Source organism: Lutjanus erythropterus, chromosome 5 (genome assembly GCF_056507025.1).
Source record: "Lutjanus erythropterus isolate fLutEry1 chromosome 5, fLutEry1.hap2, whole genome shotgun sequence".
Lineage (NCBI taxonomy): Eukaryota > Metazoa > Chordata > Actinopteri > Lutjaniformes > Lutjanidae > Lutjanus > Lutjanus erythropterus.
The window spans coordinates 42,051,754-42,069,751 of NC_139321.1; the positions used below are offsets into that span (position 1 = coordinate 42,051,754).

Consider the following 17,998-nt stretch of genomic DNA (forward strand, 5'->3'; position numbering starts at 1 on the left):
TCATTAATAATCGATTTGATGCAAAATAAGTGTTTTTCCCCCCTCATTTTGATTGGCTGTTTTTTTCTTTTTGTCTTTTTTTTTGATTAAATATAAATGAATACATTTTTAACTGGTTAAATTCTTAATGAAAAATCAATTAAAGATCAGTCATTAAATATACTTTTTTTTTGTTTTGTTTTGTTTTTTGTCCTCATGTCCTGGTTTTCATTGGCTTTTCTTTGCTATCAAATCACTTTATTGGCTACAAAAATGCAGGTAAAAGGTCTGGATATGAATTCAAAGTGTACTCAGTACTCAACTATGATTTTAAAAGTAACTAAGTAGATTATATGGCATAATGAATACTTACGTATAAGTAAAAGTACAGACTTGAAAATCTACTCATAAAAATACAAGTACCCCAAAAAACTACTTAATTACAGTAATCTGAGTATTTGTAATTAATTACTTCCACCCCCACATTTTACAAGAAAAGATATCTGTCCATGATGCTCAAAATCTGTGACGCTAGAGTGCTTGTATTAATCTTTAATGTTACACCTTCAGTTTTATCCCTTAACTTTGAACCAGAACTCCTGTTGTATGAGCCCAGCTTAAGGTAACAATATGTTTGAAATCTCTTTCTTGTCTGAGCAGACAAGACATTTATAACTGTATCATCCATTGTCAGGCAAAGTATTGATAACCCACCAGACCAGTAGTATAACTTTCTGGCATGTCCCCATTAACAGGGCCGTTTATCATAATTTTATCAAAATCTGCAACTGTCAAATCTCAGGACGTGCAGTATTTGTTAAAGGTAAAATGTGTTAAAAAAACATTGAAGTGAATGAATGTTGTGCAGCAGAGATGTCCTGTACTAATGCAGTCGACACATGGCCTCACACAGATTTACCAAAAGCTTAATGCAGCTCTGCGCACACATGCACAGAAAATCATAAACACACTGAAGCATGACATGGATGTGCACACACAGGGCAAAAACACACACTCCCATGTAGACACATCAGGTTAGAGGGTAATGGAGGTCTGAGTGGCTTGGTTGGTCGACCTCATCTGTTTCCTATCACGCAGGAACAGATCAGAGTGCTCAGTGTACACACACACACACACACACACACACACACACACACACACACACACACACACACACACACACAGAATTACATACACACACAGTCATTGACCAGGCAGGTAAAATTGCAGATGTAGAGGATTTGTTACAGTAAGCAATGCAGCATCTGTTATTTGAGCTCCTCTATAAAGGGATTATTCTCTTTAATCTCTCTGTTTTCTGATACTGATTCTGTTCATTATCCTCCTCTTCCTGCCCCCCTTCTCTACTCTTTTCTTTTCTTTCTTTTTTCATCTTTTTCCTCTTCCTGTTTCTCCATTTTCCTATTGTATTTTTCTTTCCTTCTATCCCTCCTCCATCCAGGCTACTCTTTCTCATTTCCTCTTCTTCCCTATCTCTTCTTCCTCTCTTTTTGCTCTTCATCCCTCTCAGTTCCTCTCCCTCTCCCTGCTCTCATTCATAGAATTTCTCTGTCATCCGTTCTTCCAGTTTAGCACCAGCATCAGTTTAGCGATATCACTGCCCAACAGCATGCTGAGAATTCCTGCTGTAGTGTTTGATATCACACACAGGCACACACATGCACATGCTTGTGGCAAGAAAGCTAGAGTGTCTGTGTGTGATAGGTTATGAGTAAGTCACAAATGAATGTCAGATAGACATAGATATACAAAGAGAAATATGAATTAAAAAGTGCTCATTCAGTTTCTCTTGTTTCAAGATAATCAGGATCAAACAAGCATGATCAAGTCTGTTTCCCTGATTTGAAAAGACAGAGTGTTACAGTAAAACCCAAGTTGCTCGGCTTTTTGGCGTCAAAGAGAGAAAGATAGCAGGCAAGGCCAAAATATATAAGGAGGATGTTAAAAAAGGGAAGAAAGTGGACAATAGAGGAGACAGATCTGGGTCAGAGAGAGTGCAATTGTTCTTTAAAGGAATTCTCCACAAAATATCAAACACTCAGAACTTTAATCGAGTCTGACAAATTGAGCCTGAAAAGGCCCAAGCCTGACAAATATTCTCTGAACCTAACCCGAACCCATGCCTCATTAGAATATTTCAGCCCAAACCCTATTATAGCCCAACATTTTTTTTAACACGCTTCCCTCCTGTACCAAACAGTAGGCATTTCTATCTGTTACTGTCCCATCCATTTAGGTTGAAATCAGTCTTGATTTTGGGAAGGTAATGTGCAATCATGCAAAAAAAAATATAAATAATTAATAATGCCCCTCAAATGCATTAACAAGCCTGTTTTGAAACTGTGAGGAGTAGAAAGTATAGAAATTTGTGTGAAAAAAGTAGGGTGTAAAAAGAAAAAACAACTCAACTTAAATCAGAATAAAAAGAAAAAAAAACTACTTAAGTAATGAAACAATACTTGTATCTTCCCATCACTGCACATAAGAACAAATATTTTTGTTTCCACCGGCAAAAAATGGGAATACTACCAATAGAAACACTCCATTCTGTCCTGCTTTTTGTTACCACTCTGTTACTAAAAGGTGAAGTTAAAAGCACTGCAGACCACTGATTGGTCAGAAGGAAGAGTTGTCTTGTTGAGTGATTTCCCAAACTCTCCTGCTTTTTCCAGCAGTCTTTTGTCTTGCTGCCTGCAGCCTTTTTTTTTTTTTACAAACACAGCTTGGTGTAATAAACAACCAATACAGGGAAGAAAGAACACAAAACATTTATGTGTGTAGGGAGTGTGTGGTTGACAGAGGTGGCAAAAGTCGAGTGCTTGAGTAGAAGAACAGATACTTGTCTAAAAAAACACTCTGGTAAAAGTGGACAACTTATTTATACACGTAGGAGTGAAAAAATACAGTCTTAGAAATGTATTATTCAAAGTTTAAAGGTACAAAGTCGCCCTCTGAATAACATTTCTATCAGCTGCTTCTGTGCAAAGCTGACTAAACCTCACCTTTTCTCCATGGTCCAGTCTCTCTGTCTTTTACGCCATGTTATGTCTTGTTAGTCTTTTCTGTTTCTCTTCTGTCTTTCTTGTTATGTATTGTCATGTCAATTTTGTCTTGTTACGTCATTTTAGTTGTGTTATGTATTGTTATGTCATTTTTGTCTTATGTGTTGTTATGTTGTTTTGATTGTGTTACATAATTTTTGTCTTGTTATGTCTTTTACATAATTTTTGTCTTGTTATGTATTGTTATGTCATTGTTATGTCTTGTTACACCTTTTACATCATTTTCCTCTTGTTACGTGTTTTAGTTGTTTTCGTCTTGATATGTCATGTTCTCCATGTTATGTCTTGTTACGGTGTTCTCTTCTTGTATGTCTTTTTGTATTGGCAAAACAAAAATAATTCACACTAATAGAATGAGACTCTTTTGAGAATGTAAGGAGTAGAAAGTACAGATATCTGTGCTGAAATCTAGGAAGTAAAAGTAAAAAGTTGTCAGAAAAAGACATATCCAAGTAAAGTACAGATACCTGAAAAGTACAGTAACAAAGTATTTGTATTTTGTTAACTCCTATCTCTGGTGGTAGAGTGAGTGAGAGAGAGTGTCAGGAAAGTGATGAGAAAAAGAGGGGAAAAGTTTAGCAGTCACTCTGGCAGTAAATGGACAGTACAGCTTCCATTGTGTCAGTTAATAAACACTGCAGCTTCTCAAGACCAAGAAAAGTGTTGTGTGTGGTTTCTCACTGCTGGAAAAGTGAAAGGGGTTTGCTCCGAAGCCCTGGTAGCAGTCCCCCTGACATTTAAGAGTACTGCCTTTGGTGGAAACGACAAACAGATCTGAAGTTTAGATTGCCACAGATAGAGATGTGATGTGTGTCTCAAATGGAGTATTACTGTAAAAATACAAGGTGGCTATAGCAAAACACAGATATTAAAGAAGAGAGAACAGAGAAAAAAGGAAAAAAGGATGCGCAGAATTAAGATATTTATGACAGACAAGAGACAATGGCACAGAGAGAGATTTCATGGAAATGATACAGGGGTGAAGGAACAAAAAGAGGCCTAGAGGAGACAGAGAAGAGAAAGAGACATGTAGAAAGTGAGGGAGACATTTGATGTTTGAAATTGCTCAAGTGCTTAATTATTGGTGTTTAGCATATTTTTTGCAAATGCATTGGCAGAGAATACCCTCTTGTCTTGCCAAAAAAGCTCATTTAAAATGGAAAGGAGAGACAAAAACAAAGCAACTGAGTGAATACATTGGAAATAAACAAATATTTTAACTGAGTCCCCTTGTGCAATCATGAACATAACTGGTTCCATGGTTTTTAGTGATACATGAATTAAATCTTCTGTTCTCTGCTGTTCAATTACAGCATGTTTGGTATGTTAAAAAGAAAAAAACCTTAAAACAAAAATAAAAGGGAACAAAAAAAGCCTCTTAGTCCATTCCATCACTCCTTTTGTTGATAGTTTCAATCACAAATTTATTTTATGTACAAATTGTAACTTTTTATCTACAGCTTTTTTTTTATTGCAAGACAACATACCAACACACAAAACATTAACAACAACACAAAGCAACATGGGAGAGACAACAATAACAGTGGATACAGAGATACAGGAAAGTTAGACCAGAGCACGCATGTGTGTGTGTGTGTGTGTGTGTGTGTGTGTGTGTGTGTGTGTGTGTGTGCGTGTGTGTGTGCATGCATGTGCGTGTGTGTGTGTGTGTGTGTGTGTGTGTGTGTGTGTGTGTGTGTGTGTGCGTGTGTGTGTGCATGTGTGTGCGTGTGTGTGTGTGTGTGTGTGGAGAGAGAAAGACGAGAGAGAAGATGTTGCAGAGGGGAGAGTATGTGGTGTGAGGGTAATAATAATAAATTACTATCTGTGCTATCAAATTAAATTAAGGAATAAATAAAGGGGGTTATGCTAATAATAACAGTTGATAATAATAATCTATAATAATAACACTTGACGAAGATTGTGACAGTACTGGGGAGTACTGTTGTTGTTGTTTCATAAGCAATTAATTGACCATTTATCGCTTAATGCTAAAATGTCAGAAAATGGTGAAAAATGATGATCAGGGTTCCCCTAAGCACAAGCTGACATCCTCTTGTATCTCGCTTTATTCACACCCCAAAGACTTTCAGCCCACAGAGGAGCAAAGAAAGAAAGAAAGAAAGAAAGAGAGAAAGAAAAAGTAAATTAATCGACCATCAAAACCAAAACAGCTGGCGATTAATCTAACAATCAACTAATAATTGATTAATTGACTAATTATCACAGCTCTAGACAGTAATAATTAGGGATATACGCAATTAGTCAACTACATGATTAAACATACCACCCTCACTAGTCGGCACCACAAATACTAGTTGTTTAAAATATTTCATTCATGCACATTAGGGGTGTGCAATATTGCAAAATTTGGTATTGATCCGATACCACATAAATACAGGGCCAGTATTGCAGATACTGATACTTTTTACTTAGAAAAGCAGCTTATCTACTTTTGTGTAGGGGAGAGTAATGTGTAATAGTTTATGAAGTGAATGCATCATCAATGTGCAAATTTGAATGAAAATTGAAAATTTGAATTTTCATGATCATTGAATGAATTTGTGATTTTTCCTTTAATTAGTTAGTTAGTAACACAGGACAAATAAAAAAAATACTTTGTATTAACTAACTCAATATTTGCAATTTTATCAACAAACTCAATTTGCAAACATGAAATCTGCACAAAATTATCACTGGAGAACCGAACACCGAGAAATGTTTTAAATTTAAATTTTACTTTTTCAGTTAAGAGTTTTGTTCAGTTTTTGTTCATAAACAATATAACAGAAAAAATCACTTTCATTACACACAATTGTTTGTGAAAAATAAAGTCAATAGGGCAAATTAAAAAAAGTGCAAATAACTGAAGAAAAGCAAAAACTACTATTGGCTCTCTTTCACGACCCCCAAACCCCCAAAGCCCTCCTGTGTCCAAGGAATTATTCCCTGAGGTCCCCTTCTGGGCCCTGTCCCCATATTGAGAACTACAGATTTATAGGTTTTTGTTCAGAAATAATAACATGTTTACATTTTTCCCTTTTATTGCACTTCTTCTTTGACTTCCTAACTGTCCTGCCTTTGAGAAAACTCTTTCAGCTTGCAGTATTTTTGTCTGCAGCTGTAAAATAACTCCAAACGGCGCTCCTCTTCCTCTCTGCCATCATACAGCCAGCAGCGCTCTGCTGAGTCGTGTATCTGCACGACGGCAACAACTCACAGCAGGGGAGGAGGGGGAGGGGCAAAGTGAGCATGAGTGAAGTGACACAAACACTATGATGTAACGGGAGTTGTGTACTGAACATAGAGAGGAGAAACTAAAAGTTAACTATTGATCTCATCACGCAAGTATTGATCAATACTGATACCAATGTTGGTATCGATACCATCGATATTTAAAATCGATCTGCCCACCACTAATGCACATGCCAGTCAACCGTTGCCTCTAAGATGTGATGCAGCTGCCCACCACTAGTCGGGGCTGCAGCCCCATCAGACAGCAGCCCATCTCGCTGTGCGCTGTAAGCACGTGTGCCCCGATCGCTCAGGCACGTGTTTATATCAGCAAAGTCAGACAGATGACAGCTCGTAAAAACCTGCATGGTTTGTGAATTTTTTAATCTAGAAAATGGAAATAATGTTGAATGTAGACTGATATAAAAACACTCAACTGGGGCATCATATGACCACGTTCAGCACAGACATGGACATTGACCTGCAGGCAGAGCAGCTGCTGCTGCTAGCATTGCTGGCGCTAGTCACAGTGTGAAGCAGGCTACTGTTTACCCGCAGACTCTGTTATCCTCTTTGGTCTGAAAAGTTGAAGCATTTAGTGAGTTGTCCTGTTTTGTAGGTTAATGTGTGATGTTTGTATTACACACAAGTGACACACATTTCAGCTGCATTTTAAGTATGATATGGTGTTTGTAGACTGTGATTAACAGCTTCAAATGGCTCTTAATACACAGTGTTTTTTGCTTTCTGAGTGTTTTCTTAGTGTTAGAGTAGTCTAAATTAAATTTTCATTTAATCAACAGGGAAATTAATTGCCAGGAACATCCCTAGTAATAAAAATAGTGACCAATAAAGATAACAAAACAAATATGTTAAGACTGAGAGAGAGAAAAAAATAAATAAATAAGTAATTTTTTTAAAAAGTCACTGAATAATATGCATATGTATATCAGGCCTTCATTTCTCCCTCCCACCTCGCTGTGTGAATGTACACGTGTATGTATGGGGTGTTGGAAGCGGAAGTGTTTCAGTTCTGATTGGTAGACAGGCAAGAAAAAAAAAACAACAGGATGGATGAGATCAAGTTTGTAAGAAATGAATGAGGGATGAGCAGATGGTTTGGGGTTCTGTTGAATTGTTTCTGACAGAGATGTCTGTTTGTAATCTGTGAGTAAGGTCTTCCTTTGTGCACTGTGTGTGGTGTTCCTTGATTTCCAGTTCATGGGGATGGTTTTCTTGGTGATTGTTAGGGCTATGAGGAGTAATCTACTGTTTGTTTTGTTCAGATGGATTGTTGAGATGTCACTTAGAAAGCAGACTGAGGGGATAGATGGGATGTGACAGCCCAGGGAGGGGGATAGTGATTTAGGGATTTCTTTCTTCCCAAAAGTGTTTAATGGGTATCCAGTGCCTGGTGGTGTGAATGTAGCTATACAGGCTATTTATAAGACATATTTCTGTCTGTATGTGTTGCCATCCTTTGGTGTATGGATGAGTTGACTGGCTGTCCCATTTCTGTGGTTTGTCTGCAGGTATTACGCTATCTGCTGCCAGCCTCTGGTGTACCGGAACAAAATGACACCCATGCGAGTGGCTCTGATGATTGGTGGCTGCTGGGTTATTCCCACATTCATCTCTTTCCTGCCCATCATGCAGGGTTGGAACAGCATCGGCATTGACCACCTGGTGAGTACTGTAGTGTGTGTGCATGTTTGTGTTTGTGAACAACAGGGGGAATTCATTGAGGAGCCTGGGTTAGTGTTTCATGCAGATGAAGCCAAATATATTTTACATCTCTACAGGATATGTATGTTCATGATGTTAATGCACTGCTGTTATGTGAGAAAGAAGTCGTCTGCAGCAGAGTAAAAGGAAGCGCACAAAAACAAGAAAAAATGTAGAACAAAACATCTTTTACATAAACATAAAAAAACAATTAGTGTCCACGTGCTGAGAAACAAATTGTAGTCCTGAGGAGCATTGTTTACAAGAACGAGGGATAGTTAATGTGTTGCTATGGTAACAACATCAACATGTCAGACACAGAGACAGGAGGACAAGGCCACTGACACCACAGACATGGAGTCAAGCTGTTCCTTTATTTCAGCCTGAAAATGTAAAGTATCTCATGGGCGAGTCGGGGGTTACAAGTGTCTTGTTTGTGCAGTGAGGTTTGTTTAAATAAGATGCAAATACACAAAGAGGGACGAGGAGAAAATATACTGCTGCTGAAACTGAGAAACAAAACACAAAATGATAGAATCTAAAGATGAGGGGACACCCAACTTGGGGTCAGGATAAATGTGAGGGGGAAACAAGTTGTTGAAGGTATAAGAAAGAAATAGTTAAAGGTTCATTCTTCACACAAGATCCTTGAATAGGTGTTTCTGAAGCTTTCAGCCACATCTGAAACGTCATATTTGCTGCTAGTCTTTGCCAACCCCAGTACTTGAGTCAAAGTATCGATACTCCTGGTCAAATGTTACTCAACTACAAGTGAAAGTTGATCAGTCAAAATTTTACTTGAGTTAAAGTACTAGAGTTCTTGCTTTTAAAAATACTTAAGTATTCAAAAGTACGTTTTTAAAAATACTTAAGTATACAAGTATTCATTCTAATATCAATACATGTTGTATTGTTTTCATGATGCATTTACAGAAGCTTGTAACTCTCTGAAACCATCTAATGATGCACTGACCTGCTTGTAGAACCACTCTGCTACACAAAGCCTATAGAAACACCTATAAAAACTTTAACATAGAAATACAATCAAAAACAAAAAGGACAGCTGTTGTCATTTTCTGATGTAACTGTATTAACATCACATCATAAAATTAGATTGAAGCTAACTGTAAGGAGTTCTCAAAGTCTGTTAAATAACTGAGATTTCTTTCTGTCTTCAGGGGCAGTATATACGTGAATTATGTGGTATTTTTCACCCTGATAAAAACAATCCAACTTTAAAAGCTACCTGGAAAAATTAATAATTATAATAACATCTTGAGATTTAATTTAGTCTTTCTCCTGCCATCACCATTACCGCTTTTTGTTTGAATGAAAGAGGGAGAGCTTGCTTGTGCTTGTTAGTGCGTCTGGACGTATTTCTGCTTTTACATCAGTCCCATTTGGGAGGAGCTACTGTGATTGGTTTCCTTCTGTGAGGAATACAGCATGTGACCAACTGCATTTTAGAAAAGAAAAAACAGTAACAGCTGACTTCAACAATGTGCTTAGTCAAAAAGTAACAACAACTAGAAATGTAGTGGAGTCAAAAGTACAATATGTCTTTGAAATGTAGTGGAGTGAAAGTAATAAGTTTCCAAAACAACAAATACTCATGTACATTTTTTGAGTATCTGTACTTTACTTAAGTACAGTACTCAATTAAATGTACTTCACTACTGTCCACCACTGTCAGTTACTGAAGACGAGATGAGCGTTATGAATAAAAATACAAAAATAATGAAGTGTAAAGAGGAGGAGAGAGACGGGCAGACAGACCAGTGTTCAGGCAAAGACAAAGAGGAGAGAGAGACTCCCCAGCTGCTCTTAACCTCGCTCACCCCTGTCTGCCTTTATATGAACGCCAGAGAAAGTTAATTCCAATCTGACTGTCAACAGGAGGACTGGCTGACTCATTTTTGGCAGCGTTTGCAGTGAAGTTTACAGCACATCAGCAGTCTAGAGTTAGTGCTGAGCACGGGCAGTGGCAGCGTCTCTCTTTAGGGTCTAATTAGAGCTGTTGAATATTCTGAGTAGCCAGTCAGTTCTGGCACAACATGCAGTCCCAAAACTCGACTGACCAACCAGAACTCAGGTGCTCCTGGAGACAAACAAGTCACTGTCTATTTTTATTGGCTCCTATTGTATTCATTTACACAAAATTGAGGTGATGACGATATACCATCAGAAGGTAAAAATTTGTCAACTGTCAGATTTTCACTGTTGCAAAGTAACTATCTTGATTTACTTAAGAACTGTATTTCCTACCAGTTTTGAGGGACCTCTGCTTCTTACTTCCACAAATATTAGGCAAATATTAAACTTTTCACTCCACTTCATTTATTTACTCGTCAAATGCATGAAATGAAAAATAAAAAATAGAACCAACAAACAAACTATGATCTAATATTATAGGTTAAGGTTAACTTTATTGATCCCTCAAGGAAAATTCACCACCTAATATAAATCAATTAAAATAAGCCTTAAACAGCCTCCCAGTCTTATCATCTTTACCTGCTGCTGCGTTAGCGTGATGAACATATTAATGCATCAGTAATTATAACACAATAATATAGTGTCATTCTGATATATTCTGATATGTATATTTTGATGCCAATTCTGTTGGACTCTTACTTACTACTTAAAGATCCAGCGTGTGAGATCTACAGAGATCTATTGGCAGAATATGGCAGGAATGCAGTATTATATTCATGAGTGTGTTTTCATTAGTGTATAATCATCAAAAGGCCTGAATGAACTGTCTGTTTAAATGAAATAACTGAGGACTTCTTCCACCAATGAAGATTATGCCAAACCCTCTCACTCTGCTTATAAGCAGATCTGACAGTGTCACAAATCACTAAGCATGAGATTTTTGCACCAGTGTGATGAAGAACTTTGATTTTTCAGGTATTTTGTCAGCTGGTTTAGTCAAAAGTCAGGATGTCCAGCCATTTATTCAATCTATTAATAGTCTCTATATTTAAATTAGAAATCACAATGTAAAATTACACATTTTAAGAAGATCATCAGATCAACAGATTATCACCCACTGCCCTTCTTTGTTCATTTGCATCATACTGTACCTATGGTTACATTTTTGAGATTATTTACCCTCACTTTGTCTGCTGCAAACATTTCTACCATTTCCTATTTCATTTCATTTATTTATTTGGCAGAAGATAAATTAAAAAGATTTTTTTTAATGTTAGTCAATGTCAGTATTTTCAGATGAAATATTTGTATTCAGCAGATGAATGTGCAGAGAATGACTTGACCTCTACCTTCTTTTGCAAAATGATGTTTTTTTTCTGACACACAATTAAATATCTGATGGACAAAGCAGACAAATTTGTTCTCACAGGCCTTGTGGATGTGTTCATGTAAAAGTTAGACTACCCTCCATAATTTGTTGAAAAAAATAAAATAACTAATCCTAAACATCTGTTGGCATAAAAAGTTACAAAAAGCATTCTCATTATAGGCAGGGAAGGTTTTTACATTTTTCATCACGTTAAAGTTTATACCCATAAATAGATCAGAGAATAACATCTTCAGTCATCAGTGCTTGCATGAAAAAGCCTTATTCCAGTTTTTATGTGTTTTAGCGTGCACAGTTAATTAGCTATCACTTGACATTAATAAGGTGTAAAGATGGTTGAATTTTCCACATGGATCATCTACAGATTGTGGAGCTTCAAAGAGGTTTGGAAAAACATCCATATTATAATTTTCCAGAGATAATTTGTAAAAAAAAAATATGGTATGGTGTATTCAGTGAAGGCATTTTATTCTGCAGCTCAAAAGATTAAAGGAGAATCAGTGGCAAGAACTGCCTCCAGTGTGCCCTTTGGCAAGACTTAAGTGGAATAAACCCTAATCTCACAGTAAAGAACTGTGATCACTCAGAAAGAGCTCTGCCAATTGTGGCACAGATACAAAATATTTATTTATTCTGTACTATTATTGTATACTTTTACTTTAATCTCATCATTGTGTACATTCAGGCAGCAGGGCAAGAAACCTATCACTCACACTGAACATATTACATGTTACAACATGTCAGCCCATTCATAAAAACAACCCTAGCGCTCCTCTCGAGGGAGCCTGGCCTTGCAGCGATGTGGATTGATCTCTGTATTATTCATCGCACAGCCCTGAGCCATAGTTTCCCACAGAGATGAGACGATAGCAGATAAAAAAAATAGAATGGGACTTCACTGTGATTAATGGTGACGTGTAAAGACTCCCTCTCCCCCCAGGGGCTGTGTTCCCCTTTTTCTGTGGAGTCTCTGCTGAGGAGAGTGTGGGATTTTAAGTGGGTTGTTGTGAAGTCTGGAGGCATTTCATGGCGGAGCACAGCAGAGCTGTCCAGCAGCTCCAAAGCATGTGCTTACTTGGGGACTTGTTTCCACAAACTGTGTGTTCTCCACCTTTTACTTAAATTGATGTGTGTGCCAGTATGTGTATGTGTGTTTGTGATTGAATTTGACTGTAATACTAATCTGTTTCAGGGCATTGCATTTTAATTTTAATTTTATCAAAGCATGACACATTTTCCCATCCATTCCTGTCAGCCAAGAAGAGGATAATGATGCTACAGACGGCAGTTTTTGAATACATTACAGTACTCTGATTACTTTCAGAGGCAGCTGATGCTTCGATGTACTGTGTGTTCACTTTTTAGAAGAGTTAGACTCTTCTCTGAAGCCAAGAAAGCAGTGTAGCTTAGCGATGGAAATAATGATCCATGTGCCTGTCTATCAGTCAAACAAGTCCTCATTCAAAATCTCATTCACAAAATTAAATTACATGAGAAAAAAAATCACCTTTGTGAGCTAGGGTTGGGCAATATATTCAATTTTTCCAACCAACCATCATCAGCCCATCCAACCTACCTGACTATATGCACACGCTTAATTTTGTTCAATAAAAGAATGTTGTACTACTTACTCACAGTACTTACACAGTAATCATAAGCTGTTTGAGTAGTTTCACATGTTGTTTAAACAACACTTTGGTACATAATAAAACTACAGCAACATACAAAAGGTGTTGGACTCTTTGCCATAAAAAAGAAAATACCAACACTTTGTCATTCCCAACTCATCAAACGTGCATAATTTTGCACACGGGTTATCAAATTTCAGAAACACTTTCTGATTGTGCTCCCCTCCCCCACAGTAGTGTTAGCAGGACAGAGAAGCAATGATGGGAGGCGGAGATGAGGTTGAGGAGAAGAAGGAAAAGATGAAGCATGGGTTTCTTTGAATCGGCACCTCAATCCAGCTTAGTTGGGTGTCCAGCCAGATTGAGGTCCAGCCTCGTTTGGGTTGGCCCGCCTCTCTCGACTGCATTATCTCTCTTTGCTGGCATTAACGTAAAATAAACTATTTACACATGAAACAGCTCTAAAGACCCTCTGCTGTCTGCATATATCATGTGCTCTTGTGCTTTCACTCCTTGGACCAGGAGATCTGTCTCCTCACTTGAAAATCTTTTCTCTTTGTTCCCTTCTGGTAAATCCGCCACCATGCTGCCACCATTGACTGTCTGATTGGTTTATTGCATGTTTGGCCTAAACTCAACAAACTCAACAACTTTGTGTACCATTTCTACAGAGCTCACAGACTTTCTCATGGTTTGGGCTGCCTTGTTAGTCTAGAAAAGGCAATAATTAAGACATTTGTTGAATAAGGACAGGGGGATGGAAGAGCAGCTTTTTTTAAATATTCTATTCATTGTCACTTCTTCAACAATTCATGTTTTGCATAACTAATTTGCTGTTAGAATTGTTTGAATAAAACTTAAACTGAGAAAAAGACATACGGTTTTAAAAATCTTATTAAAAAAGCACAAAATTTGCAACCCTACTTGATACAATAAAATGTCAGCAGCAAACTGTATTTGTCAGAATGTTCTCTTGTCTAACTGTCCTCTCTGATGTGACTTCTTTTATCAGATTGAGCAGAGGCGCCACAGTGAAGGCAGCAACTCTACATCCTGTGTCTTCATGGTCAATAAGCCATACGCCCTCACTTGCTCTGTGGTGGCCTTCTACATCCCTCTAGTCCTCATGGTGCTGGCCTACCAGAGGATCTACGTCACAGCCCGAGCGCACGCCCTGCAGATCAGCATGCTGCAGCGGGCAGGAGGAGCCGGCACCAGCGCACCTGGTACTTCTGGCACCAACGTCAGTGCCGGCACAACATCGGACTCTGCTGACCATCAACGCAACCATCGTATGCGAACAGAAACTAAAGCAGCAAAGACTCTGTGCATTATTATGGGGTGTTTCTGCCTCTGCTGGGCGCCGTTCTTTGTCACCAATGTGGTGGACCCCTTTATAGACTACACAGTGCCAGACAAGTTGTGGGCTGCCTGCCTGTGGCTGGGCTACATTAACTCCATGCTGAACCCCATCCTCTACGCCTTCCTTAACAAGTCCTTCCGCCGTGCCTTCCTCATCATCCTGTGTTGTGGGAGGAAGAGGTACCGCAGGCCGTCCATCCTCGGGTCCGGCGCTCCGTGCACAGCCACGCAGATCAACGGCTCCACACATGTACTCAAGTAAGTGCCTGAAATTATTTTAGTGTTTGGGTCTGGATCCACATGTCTTTGAAAGATTAAAGAGGAAACTATAATTAAATAGTGTAAGTATCCATATACCGTAGGTTGCGTGATGGTCTATAGCAGTTTCTCTTCATACCCAAGATAAATTTGCTCTTGCTGTTGTGTTAAAATTAAGAGTTTTTTCAGCACACACAATGTCATGTAAATTTGAAAATATTGTGGGAAAGCAGTCATTGATCAGAGTATAATAAGTGGGGTATTTTATTAGATAATGTTCTAATATTTTGAGAATAAAGTAAAAGTATTTATAAAGCAAGAACAAATGACATAATAAAATCAATAAATGTGTTTATAATGCTATTATAAGAAACTCATAAGGTTTTATTAACCTTCAGTTTATAAATTCTTACCAAGGTTTATTGTTCTATTATTAACATTTATATAATCTTATTAACACATATTAATATTAATACTCACTGTATCAGAGCTTTATTACCTATTAACTAATTCTTAATAATGGTACCTTAATATAAAGTGCTACCAATGACCCTACTTCTCACTTAATTTATTACCCCAGTAAGCATTTTCCTACAGAGTTTCTAGTCACTTGTTTCAAGTGTTCTTCAATACAGCAGATGTTCATTTAGTCAATTATGGATTATAACTCCTGTAATGCTTTGCTATCTTGTGTCATATTATGACAAATACAGGTTTGTCTAAAAATGTCACTCCTTTATTCTTGAAATTTGATTTTTTTAAACCTGAGCAGTGGCCAGAATCTTCCTAACACTTCTTTTAGTTAATAAATCCTCACAGTCACCCTTGTGGTTTTTGTTGTTTATCTAACTAAGCCATGACGTCCTCTTCAGTTTCTCTCGGTATCTTTACACATGGACATTGCAATAGTAATCTCACAGAATACAGAGAGAGCCATTCATCCATCATCTGCCCTGCACACAGTAATTACTGCAGACATTTACTGAATTAATGATCAGTGGGGTCAAATGGCAAGTAGCGACAGCTCATTGTGATAAAAAATGATTTGTTTTCAGGTGGGTTAGACATGACTTTATCTCTGTAAATACTGTCCCCAGGCCCTTCACTTTCGAATGCACACTCTCCAACCTATTACTGTTTCTAAACATAGAACACATGTTTCATGGTGATAAGAGTATGACATTTAGCATGTACGTCGTAGTGGCCTACTGTACATTTGATCTTCACTTTCCTCTCTGTGTATATCTGGATACAATGATCTTATCTGTATTCAATAATGATGAATGTAGCACAGCAGCTTATTTTTCATAAAATCCTCAGAGGGTTAAATAATTATACATGTATATGGCCACATATGCACTTATGTATGTGACATGTGTGAATGGATGAGTTTGTCGTCTCTTCTACATACCTCAGTCTCTCTTTCTTTGTTCTCTTTGCACTGCAATGGCCTGTAAAGGACACAATTTGTCACATTTTCAAATGAAAGACAAATGAATCAAGTAATTATTTAACAGACATGCTACATGACTAATGTAATAGATCTGCTTTAGCATTTACCTTTAGCATCACATTACAGTGACTAATGATGATGGTCACACCTATGTCCATTAACTGAGAGTTGAAACTGTGGTCTAAAACAGACTATGAACCAACTTTCTAACTGGATAAAACACATTAACATGAATCAGTCAGATTTTACGCCACTGAGGTTTTCACATACAAGCAATTTGTCATGGTGTTGTGGTGCATAACAATAACAATTGCAAGAAAAATAAATACTTGTTTGCGGCTGTATGTGGCCTGATCAAAACCAATGAGCCTGGACACAGAATGAAACTACCCAGCATTTGAGAGGCTTTATTTTGTTTGTTTGTTTTTTAAATTACAAACCGTAGTAATAACAAAACAGAAAAACACTTTTTTCCCTTTTGCTGTGCTTCTCCTGCATATTTCTTCACTTAATATCAACTTCAATCCAAGTACAACAATACTGCTAAGCAGTGGTGTAGGTGTAGGAACCACAGACAGACTCAACTCAATACCTCCTGTTAACAACGCTAATGAACTTCAGTTTTACAGTGTATACTAGACTCTACTAGACAACTCCAGACAGTAATAGACTGTACTAGACAGGACTAGACAACAGTAATGGCTTCTCAAAATAAAGAATACACAAAAAAAAAAAACAAATAAATATGTTTGTTAAACCACACAACTTATAAAATATCTTGCTTAGCTCACTGGAAATTTTACAGTACATTCTTGAGCAGAATATATATTTTAGAAACCTTTTTACATGAACTGCAAAATGATTTTTCTCATTTTAAAATAGTGAACTCACTAGCATACAGAATACACACAGTTTATTAAAACAGTGAGCTTTGACCAGTAAGATATGATTCTGTTCATAAGGGAATTTTATGACCACTTATGCAACTCGCTGTTCAGTCTTTCCTTCAACAAGAATCCAAAGTCATCAGTAATCATCTTCAGTCTGACATCTTCATTCTGCTCTCTTCTACTGGTGCTGTTGATTATTTCTGTGTTTTATCAACGTTTACGGGATATTTTCCTCAACATGCACCACAAAAAAAAAAAAAAAAAAAAAAAACACACCTCAGCAGTCACTCAGCACTCTGGAGCAATATGATCCTGTGCTGCTCTTTAAGTGACAGTGTCCTTCAGTAAAAGGTTAAGGAACACCTTTTACTGCAATAATTTCACAGTTGGGTCACAGAAACACACTCTTCTTCAAGAAATTAAAACCACTGGTATAATCCACAGAGAACAGATCTGTACTAATACTGTCTCTTGCAGCTGGCTGCTGTATGGCAGATATAGACTTTTAAAATCACATGAAGATTTCTCTGATTTAATCACCACTTAGAATAGCATATTCTTCTCCTGTAGTGTCATATACCCTGTAGTTAAACTGTGTCTTAGAATATTTGTTTCTGATATTGTCCTCATCTTGCCATTTCCAGCAGTTCTTCTCTTTGACTCTGAGAAAGACAAGATTATCTTCAACAGTTACGTCATTTCTGTAAATACAGACTGGAGACAGCCTTCCATCCCTGGAGACTGTTGAAGTGTAAAGACACCCATCAGATAATTTCATCGTTGTTCAAGAATTGCACTTGTGAGTGATTATTTGTAGAGAGTGTGGAACAGCTCTGAGATAGCTTTTATGAAGAGGATTATTTCAGTCCAGTTGTCAAGCTGTTGTACTTTGGCTTCCTCTGACCTTAAGGCTTCATGTTTGTGAAATTAGAGCTAGAGTTTCTTAACATAGCTAAAAAAAAGCAGCACAATTTATGTTAATATTTATAACAAAACCTAATAAATTTTACAAAGACACACATATTCATTATGGCCAGTAGCCTTTTCAGTGTGAATCAGTCACTTTC

At 37.4% G+C, this 17,998-nt stretch overlaps 1 protein-coding gene across 1 annotated transcript in view; it reads left to right on the forward strand.

Moving 5' to 3' along the window:
• Positions 1 to 7,831: 7,831 nt before the first annotated feature.
• Positions 7,832 to 17,998, forward strand: part of LOC146327302 (5-hydroxytryptamine receptor 4-like) — a 97,061-nt gene continuing 86,894 nt past the window's right edge. Inside the window, exons 1-2 of the mRNA XM_084719822.1 lie at positions 7,832 to 7,982; positions 13,981 to 14,588. Coding sequence (XP_084575948.1) covers positions 7,872 to 7,982; positions 13,981 to 14,588 — 719 coding nt within the window. The 5' untranslated portion in view covers positions 7,832 to 7,871. The remainder of the gene's footprint in view (positions 7,983 to 13,980; positions 14,589 to 17,998) is intronic.